The 10115-nt window shown below is 52.7% G+C and overlaps 2 protein-coding genes across 2 annotated transcripts; both read right to left on the minus strand.

The window, feature by feature from the left end:
- Positions 1 to 4423: 4423 nt before the first annotated feature.
- On the minus strand, positions 4424 to 8226 carry VOLCADRAFT_96500 (uncharacterized protein; the record flags this gene model as incomplete). Its single annotated transcript, XM_002955542.1, has 6 exons — positions 4424 to 4612; positions 5108 to 5239; positions 6563 to 6697; positions 6974 to 7013; positions 7690 to 7899; positions 8219 to 8226. 6 exons carry the CDS (start codon positions 8224 to 8226, stop codon positions 4424 to 4426), a joined length of 714 nt encoding a protein of 237 aa, XP_002955588.1.
- Positions 8227 to 9073: 847 nt separating this feature from the next.
- On the minus strand, positions 9074 to 10115 carry VOLCADRAFT_96501 (uncharacterized protein; the record flags this gene model as incomplete). The annotated part of the gene is made up of 3 exons (XM_002955543.1): positions 9074 to 9420; positions 9683 to 9716; positions 9912 to 10115. 3 exons carry the CDS (start codon positions 10113 to 10115, stop codon positions 9074 to 9076), a joined length of 585 nt encoding a protein of 194 aa, XP_002955589.1.

Raw genomic sequence — 10115 nt, forward strand, 5'->3', positions numbered from 1 at the left:
ACTGAAGCGGTTGAGGCCATCTTGGACGTCTTGTTCAGAGCCGTTAGAAAAGCTGGTCGTTCGATGGAACAGGGAGGTAGTGTGGGGAGGAGAGTTTCAGACGCCCCTTGGTGGACAGAAGAGTGTGTCGCGGCTCGCTCAGCTATGCTCACGCACAAGGCTTTTATGAGAGCAAATGCATTGATGGAGGATCCCGACGCGCGAAGTATGTTTAGTAGCTTACGGACGCGATACCAGCGACTGCGACGTGAAGCTACAGAAGCGCATAAGGTCAGACGATATGAGGCGTTTTTGAAAGAGTGCTGTGGAGATCAACGCGCGCTCTGGAAGCGGATCAGTGGAAAGCCCAAGACCGCTTGCCCCATCAACGATATTGCTAGTTGGAGGCGGCACTTCGACACGCTCTTCAATGGGGACAAGGCTGCTGCCAGCGACGTCAAAGCGGATATCATCCTCAGTTTTATCAACGAGGCGGTGTATGGGGGCGGGCGCGGCTGGGAGCGGGGTAACACAAAAAGGGACGCCAGGGTATCATCGGCTCTTGCAATGAACAACCCCTTCACCCTGGACGAGGTCATCGTGGCCATGAAGGCACTGCGCAACAACAAGTCAGGAGGTGTGGATGGGCTGCCGGCTGAGGCTCTGAAATACGCACAACGCGAGGTTGGCAACAAGACGGAATTTGTGCTTGCACCGTACCTGCTGAAGCTCATGGAGCATATCCGCACGACGGGTGATTATCCCAAGCAATTCGAGGTATCATCACTCACACCCATCCACAAGAAGGGCGACGTGGATGACCTGGGCAACTACAGAGGGCTGGCAGTTGGCGGAGCGCTTTCAAAACTGTATGCGTTTCTGTTGGAGCGCCGACTCAGTGCATGGGGTGAATCGTCGGGAGCTCGTTCCCCTTATCAAGGAGGGTTTCGTAGCAAGAGAGGCACGTGCCATAACCTGTTTGTGCTCCGACATTTAATTGACAACACTAAGAGGAATACTGGGAAACCCCTTTTCGTGTGTCAGGTGGATTTTGAAAAAGCCTTTGACAAGGTCCCTAGGGATCTTCTATGGATGCGGTTGGAAGAGAGAGGGGTGACGGGTGCCACGCTGGATGCTCTGAAGGCTTGTTACCGGAGGGTAGAACTCAAGGTCAATGTCAACGGGGTGCTGGGAGACTCCTTTTTCTCGTTTCAAGGGGTCAAGCAGGGATGTCCGTTGAGCCCCACATTGTACGGCATTTTCGGGGAAGGTTTTGCAGACTACGTGGAAGCCAAGGACCGTCTTGCACCTGATGCTATGGCCGCGCATGATTGTCCCGAAAGCGATGGTATGCGAATCCCACTTATGTTCTACGCTGATGACCTAAACCTTTTTGCTATCTCGCACAGACGGCTTATGGCACTGCTGCGTGCGTTGAGGGAGTGGTGTGAAGCGTTTGGTATGAAAGTTAATACAGGAAAATGTGAGGTCCTGTTTTTTCACCATGACATGCATGCCTGCAAAGAGATGTACAAGTTAGGCGAGTACGGGCTTGTTCCCATGACGGTCACGGACGGAGGTGCGCATGTGAGTAAAAGCTTACCGTGGAAGGGTCGTACACGGTACTTGGGCCTTCATTATGGCCCGGGCACCCCTTTTGAGTCCTGTCGTGATGAACTTCATGCCTCTGGACAACGGGCGCTCTTCGCATTAGTCACCAAGCTTAGGCGACAGGGCCTGTTTGTGCCAGCTGTTGCTGTCAAAGCCTTCGACGCACAAGTACGATCCATCCTGTCTTACGGGGTACAGGTCTGGGGCCCGATGAGCGTCCTACAGGTCCTGGAACGAGGCTTCCCTAGAGGTCAAGAACACCGGTCATGTTATTTTGATTATGCGCTGGAGGATAAGATGGTTGGTCTGCAGAAATCCTTCCTGAAGCAGTTGGCTGGGGCGGGGGTGCCTCCCAATCGGCTACTGTTTAAGGAACTGGGGCAGTACCCGTTACAAGTACACTGGGCGAACCTAATCTTCCGTTTTTGGAACCGACTGGTAGAAGCTAAAGGCTCGGTGTATCATCATTGTTTTCGGGAAGAGCTTCGTTTGGCCTTTGCTTCCTCCTTATGTCACGATGGCTGGGGATCTAAGGTTGTCAGGATACTAGAAATTTTAGGGTACGACATGGGGTTTGAGGGTGGTGCGGATGAAGGGATTGAGGCTAGGGTAGATATTGCTGCGTCACATGTCCTAGATATTGACCAGCTATTGCAGGAACTCCGAGATCGATTTGATGACGACTGGGGTAGTGAAAGGCTGGCGATTGACCCACATATGTTTGTCTCTGACGACAAGCAACCAGGGGTGAAGATGTGTCGTTATTTGCAGTGGATGGGGCAACCTAAGCACTGCAAAGGCTACATCTTACCGAAACATCACGTCACTCTGATGCGTTTTAGGATGTGTGTTTGGCCTTTGGCTGTCAATCGACCCCATGGTAGGGAACGGGCCGCAAGGTGGTGTCGGGTCTGCAATAATCGTCAGGCAGTGGAGGATGAACGGCACGTGCTACTAGAGTGTCCGGAATATGCGGATATCCGTGCTAAGCTCTGGACCCTAGGCATTGCTCCAGGAGATGTTATGAATGCGGTGATGGGTGTCGAGAATCAACGCGGATTGGCACATGTCTTGGATTGCATACGGAGACGTAGGTTGCAGTACATAGACGACTAATGAGGATCACAGTACAGTGTTTTGATTTGTTGCCTTTTTTATTCTTTTCAGTTATTGTTTCCAGCTCGGCGGCTCATGAGCCTCTTGGCTCGTCTGGGCCGTACAAGCTCAAGAAGCTTGTAATCAAACGTAAACGTAAAACTAAAGCGTGCGCTTTGATTTATTATCAGAGCAGTCCATTGTAAGCACAGCTGCAAACTTCGAGGCCCGTCGTTCCAGCGATTATAATGCCGTTACTCTGGGGTACAGGAGTTATCTCATCGTGCGTATTTTAAATCTGAATCAAAATCGACTCAACTCCGGAATAACCATAAATCAACTTGGCACAACCACGGCTAATGACTACACGATTTGCCAAGACTGCCTCTCCTCTTTGGCGATCCATCCGTAGATACAACCTCTCATACGGGCTGTCCTTATCCGGCGTTGCTCGTACCTTGATCCTACGAGCGGCCCGTAGGTCCAAAATTCCGGACAGGGTTACGAACTCACGATGCTGGTTGCCAGAGGATACGTTTTCTTATTCCGGCTGCATGCTAGGTCGTGCGGGGCAGATAAGGGTCTTGTAGGTATCTTGTTCTTCGTGCGTACCTTGCATGGCTTTCAAGGTAGCTATAGCTTTGGCCTCCGACGTCCCAAGGTAATGCACAATCTGGTAAGGAGTACAGACGTTTTTGCGCCCAACGGAGCCTATACAGTGTCTTCGGATGTGTGTTTGGTTGACCTTCGCTCTCCTTCGCTTGCGTTGCTGATGGGCTAACACCACGATGCCGCGGTGGTCTTTCCGGATCCAAAACAGATCCAGATTGCTGTCACTCAAAAATCAAGATTCATTATGCAGCTGCGCCCATCCTCGTCCACCATCATGCGAGAAGGTAAGGCAGAACGCAGCAACCGAAAGGCGGGATTAGGTTAACGTATCGCGGGAGCCTTCCATGCAAATATACAGCGCTCTACGCCATATAGTAAAAAATGCTGTACCTCGCATACTACATTTTTAATACAGTTTTGCTTAATGGGTGTGGGTGGTTATTGGGAAGCTGTAGCTGCATTTCCCCAGCAAAGGCCCTGGAATTATTGTTTATCGGCGTTCATGGGGACTGGCCCTTTGGACTCCAAAGCCCTAGCAGGCACCAACTGTCAACCGTCAACGGACAGTTAACGGCCATCGGACAGTTTTGCATTCCACATCGCGATGGTTATCCACAATTTCTTCAACTGCCTCCACTTCTCTAGATGGCTTCGCGAACACACTTCTGGAACAATCCCCCTGGCTCCTTCGGGCTATCCCAACCACCCAACCACGGTGGCACGGTGGCAATATTGCAACGCGTTGGTCGAATGCCTTGATGCACAACTGTAGAAAAACCGAAAACCCGAAGTAACGTCTTGAATGCGTGCCGTGAGATCTGCTTGCGGTATGCAGCAGCTGGCGAAGAGAAATGGACCCACCGCATCCCCCCCTCCTCTCTCTCTCTCTCTCTCTCTCTCCCTTTCTCCAGTTGCCGCCCCATAGATCTATCCTAAACCATATACTACCTGACTGCCAACCACCAACTACCAACCATTATTTATGTATACATATACTATAGGCATATGTATACCGTCAACTTCCCAACTGCCAACCACCAACGACCTAGGTATCGTCACCTAGTGCAACCACCGACCTATCATCACGCGCTTTTGTCATAAGGCCCCCTCCTTGCCATCCAACTTCTCAAGTGGCCAGAGCGTCGCGCATCCGGTCGATAAGGCCCACCACGGGGTGCACCAGCCGGGCCCGGGCGGCGCCCGAGGTACCGCCCGGGTGCGGGTGAGTGGGGGCATTGGCGAAGGCGGCGGACCAGCGCCGACCCAACTTGGCCACCGCAGAAGCATCCAGAACCTGGCGGAGAGGCTCGATGACCTGATGGGGAGCGAGAATCAACACGCGCGTGTGGTCACCAGCTGTCGTGGAATGTAGGGTGGTGCGGAGAGTAACATGGGTTGGGGCTTGGGGAGGAATAGTGCCCGATGGAGGGAGTTAGAAGGCGGGGGTCAGGGGTTGATTGAGGAAGTATGGTGAGGTGGAGATCAAAATGGAGCTTCAGCGACACGAAGCGAGCGCACATTCAAAGGAGACATGGGAACCCCCAAGGTTACAAGAGGGAAGGTCCGACCGACCCGGTTGAGGTATGTTTTTTCATTGGACACGTCGCGTCTTCTAGAGTCTTGTAGCGTCACCACACACATGTGACAACAACACCCCCTTTTATTGTTGTTGTTGTTGTTGATACAGCGGATTACCAAACTCGATGCCCGGGAGCAAAGAAGCCCTTTCAGCATGTCGGCCCTAACGACACACATACATACATCTACACATACACACACAGCATTAAGCCCCCTCGGGCAGTTCGCGAACCTCAGCTTCCTCTTTGGCCATATGCTCGTCCTCAATCATGCGGAACTTTGCCAACGTGGCGTCGTACAACACCCACTCCGCGTCGCCGGCAGGCACGTGCGATTCCAAGAACTCAAGCACCTCCTTGTTGATCTGTATGTATGTTCATATGCGCGTATGTGTACGTGTGTGTATAGGTGCGCATGTAAGGTGCTGGTCAGCGGGGGTGTCAGTCGGCCTGCCTTCTACCTGTACATGAACACGCATTTATGATGTGTGGGGACAGGGGGGCATATCTTCACCCGTGGCAGCTACCCTGCGAAACCCTGCCTTCCCCGGTATTTCGGGGCACCCTCATCCAATCACCCTAGTCAACCTCTCCGTGGAACGCTCAGGTTCCCCGCACCCACCACCAGCATCCAACGGCACTTTTACATTTATGCGTGCACGTATGCATGTAAGCATGAATGCCCGTATAGCGGCGCGTACGGGCAGCAGCTTTATTCCCTCGGCATGTACGAGGCCCCGTACATTAGGGATCTGTAGATTCCCCACAGCCCGGCACATCATCAGAAGGCTAAGGGTGCTGAGAATCCTTTCATTGCAGTGGATCTGGTGACCCTTGTGGATCCCCACGGAAACAAAATCCAGTCACAATCATTTTCGGATCCAACGGATCCAACGGAACAAAGTCGTTTAGGTAGACCCATGGCACACCGTTCTACCATACCTGGTCGTCCAAGATCTGGTTTTTCAGTTGTACGGAACCGTACAGAACCAACGGTGTTGAAGGAAGCGTCGGCCGTGTCGTTGGAGGTGGGGGGAGTTGGGAAGTGCATGGCAAGGGACGGGGACCGTTGCGGGATAGCGGAAGGGGGGGACGGGGTCATGACCCACAGGCCGGGAAGAGGGGGTTCGGGTCGTTGTGTGACTTCCGCCACCTCTGTAATGGGGTCCGTGCATGTGCATGTGCATGTGCATGTGAGTGTGTGGGTTTTCGAGTGAAATAATGTTGACATCATCGAGTGAAATATTGTTGCTTTTGGCATGCATGCCTAGCATTTGCAACTGATAGTCACAATGAAGCGCGAAACGTTAACCTTGGCACGGCCCTTGGTGTGTGTGTGTGGGGGTGTTTGAGGACGGGAAGGGGAGGAGGGGGAAAGACGAACCACAAACGAGTGAAGCTGCTGCCAGGGCAGGGAGGAGGCGGAGGGAACCCGGGGCCCCACGAAGCTTTGCACGTTGGTCATGGAAGGTTGGATTACCATCCTCCTGATGTCAATTCCGATCAGCCATAAAGTTAGAAACCGCAATTTTAGCATTTTCCTTATTTCCGATTCCGATTCCGATCCGACCAAACCAACTCTCCAGTACAAGCAAGCCTCTCCTTCTTCACTGTTAATGGCAAACTGGCCCGCTGGCCCTCCTCTTGAATATTCGTTTCCATCCTCCGTACTGTACAACATGGCTCACCATCCTGTCGTACAGCATCTTGGCCAGGTTGGCTTGCGGGTGCTTCTCCCTTAAAAGGGGGTACAAGGTGCGCTCCTCGGCGCTGGCGTGGCGGCTGACGTGGCGGACCAGATTTCGGGCAGCTGTCACCTTGGCCTACGTACGGTGTCGTCGTACACGGCAAAAAAACACGATGCCTTGTGTAGACACCCGGATTGGTGGGCGACGGCATGTGGTGTACGGTGTGGGACGGCTTAAGGTGTACGGTGTACGGCAACCGCGTGGATGGGGATTGGAATCCGGATCGGGTATTATAGGGGAAAGGTTGGGAATGCGGAGCCAACTAATCGCAATACTGCAACACCTAGCCTGAGCCAACTGCCAAAACCGTTGCAACCGCCGGACTGTCCCCAACCACCTTAACGGACATACCTGTGCCGTCGCCGCCGTATCGTAGCGATTGAACAATTCCCTGCGACATAAAGAAATGGATCTACACACAAGTGAAAGGCCAGGAAAAGATTGCACCAAGCCCACAAGGCCGCAATAAACGAATCGTCGGTTGCACAGCAAAGGGAATACCGTACCGTACCGTACCGTACCGTACCGTACTACAGCACAAAACTGCTTTTTCTTGCAATTGATACGTTGCACGCCAACGAAGTCCAAACTGCCACGTGACACCGGCCAGCAGACTCGGCCAGGACAGGGACGCCAAACCCTAGGCAGGCGCTGACCAATTTGGGGCCGCCGTGCGTCTAAGGGCCAATGTACGTCAATGACGTCACTACACCCGGCACGGCCCTAGTTGGGCCAGGGCCCAGGGGCGCTGGGGAGGACTCCTGTCTGGAACCTCGAGGGGCGGTTACGGTGGCGACAGTACTCACAGTATCACATACACCCCAAAAGCCTGTAGATGTTTTTATCCATGTTTTTATCCATCCGTTCATCCATTTCAATCATCCATATTCAATCCCGTTCCATCAATCACTCGTTGCCAGCTTAACCGTGTTGCTCCTCCTTCTCCTTCTTCTGTGTATGCGTGTGTGTGTGTGTGTGTGTGCGCGCGCGCGTGTGTGTGTATGTGTGTGTGCGCGCGTGTGTGTGTGTATGTGTGTGTGTCGTTCACTCTGCGTTGTTTCCATTACCTAATGACGTTGTGGTCAGCAACAATGGCATCCAGACCGTTGACCGGGGCGCCAGCTGCGCCAGTGGTGCCTCCACTCTCGGCCTCTCCCGCCGGCGAGAGTTCCCGCTGGCGTTGCTCGGGCACCTGCTGATGCTGCTCCGGCTCTTGCTGCTTCTGAAGCTGCTCCTGATCAGTGGATGTGGCACGACCGGTCTCCTCAGTGACGGCGCTGCGTTAGAACCGTCGCATATTTTTTTAGTTTTTATAGCTTAAAAATTCGGAAGTCGGAACACGGTTGAAGCTTCCGTACATCGCGATGGAAAGGCGCGAGGATTGACCCGCGGCTCGTCTGACACAAGAACGTGACGCAGCTTACAGCATAGCACCAGTATGGCTGTTGACCTATCTTATAGGAAGCGCGGTTGATAAAGAATGCGTTTTACAGCGGTTAGCTGCTGGACAGCTAAGCAAGGGCCTTTCGGATGGCATTTGCGTCTATCTCCGCCGGAGTCCCACCGGTATGGGAGGACCTTGGTACCGGTACGCACCTGGACATATTTAGGCGAAAAAATGGGCGAACTGAAATTTGTATGTTAATAAGTTTAATTGGGTGTAAGAAAGTCGTTATAAAACTGCCGGCAAACCAGGGCAAACCGCAGAAAAGTCCCAAAAGTCTGAGGACTATAGCGCGCGAAGCCTGCTGCAGCCCCTTAAAATTTACAGGATGTGAAGAAACAAACGTAATAGATTAGCTTCCGCTTCCACACTTTGTAAATCAGCAGAGAAAGAACGGCACAATCACGCCGGTCAGGATCACATGGACCATCAACCAGGACGGCACGCACGGTCATCAGTCCCCAAATCCTTCACAAAGCCGCTTGCGTGCCGCATACACCTAGATCATATTGTAAAGTGTTAAGCGTGTGCGATTGGCGTGTTTACTGCTGCTGCTTTGAAAAATTCTCAGGAAGCGCGCAAATCAGGTTGCCTTCTTGGAGCTCCGCCCGCTGCATTACTTTACCTTACAGGTAATTGTAGCCTTAACAAGTATACGTTCTCGGCTTTAATTTTGTCGATACACGCAAACAGGGCCAGAAAACCGTCATTAACGCTCGGACGTTTGCAAACCTATCTTGCGTGTCGTCTTCAGGATCCGTCCGCATATTCAGCATCCGTCCTCATGAATCCCTTGGGAGCGAGAAGGGACAAGTGAACTTGCCTCGTATCCCTCTGTGCAAGCGAGGAGTATGCATGACGACATCCGTTGCCGTACACCCGTAGACACACGCGCCTCTCGACAATTCCTACTGGACTGTCCTAACGCCAAGCTAAGCAAGTAAATGCTGCTGGTTCTGTCCCAGGTCAATTGGTTTAGGGTTTCAGTCATGTGTGTGCGCACAGCACTAGGTGGACACATTGACACCCACGCTGTTTCCGCGGTGCCCATCCGGATAGCCGCCCGCAAGGACGCAGGCTAGAGAGCAGATGTCTGTCCGTGTGCTGATTGCATCGATGAAGTCGCTGTAATAGAAGTTAGCCTTAGCCTCAACCAAAGGGTATATGATAACGGGGCGGGGGAAGACCGGAGATGTTACGGGTTTGCCGCCTGATGGTCTTTTGTTATAAGGCACAAACACAAAGTGGCGGTATCGAAAGAAACCGACTGAGACAAGTAGCTTGACTAAGTAGTCGCAGCAGAAGCCACTTGCTTGGGTCTCTTTATTGGTGGACAAAAGCCGGCTCAGGAAAGCTGACGGACGGGCGGATCGGGCGAGATTGGCGTCAGCCGTGCTGCCAGGCCGGTCCGTGCAACGCGGTGTGCAAGGCGCAGAAGGTCGAGCTCGGCCAGGCCGCCGCTGCGGTCATGGCTGCCTCTGCCCTCGTTGCTGGGTTGAGCTGCATTCTCGAGATCCCGTCGCTAGAAGTTATACATAATAAGTAAACTGACGGCCCAAATGTTGTATTTCAAGAGCATTTGGAGGAGAGGCATTTGCATATACCGGAACACGCACGTATGTTAGAAGGAGAACAGATAAACGTGTGGAGCTGTGCACAAAGTTGGGCACGTATGTTAAAGTTGCACAAGTTGCCTGCACTGCTTGGCAACGGAGTTGTCAAACGCCTGGGGAATACAGAAACAGAATTCACTTAAACGCAAAGACGGCTTTTTATATGACTATATTACGTTAAAGGGCTGATTGGCAAGATGGGGTTGGTTCACGTCCCGTATGCATGGCTCACAATTCCCGAGGCTACTACGAGTCCACTTCTTGGGACAGGTCTTGCAAGAAGCGCCGTAGGTGTGGCTAGTCTTGTTGTAATTGCCTCGAACAAAGAACTTCCAGGTATCGTCACACGGTCTACCGGACTTATTCTTGACTGCAAGGACCTCAGCGATTGTCGATTGGCTTGATCGGCACCCTTCTCAGGGCTCGCTGCAGACAT

Source organism: Volvox carteri (assembly GCF_000143455.1).
Source record: "Volvox carteri f. nagariensis unplaced genomic scaffold VOLCAscaffold_52, whole genome shotgun sequence".
Classification (NCBI taxonomy): domain Eukaryota; kingdom Viridiplantae; phylum Chlorophyta; class Chlorophyceae; order Chlamydomonadales; family Volvocaceae; genus Volvox; species Volvox carteri.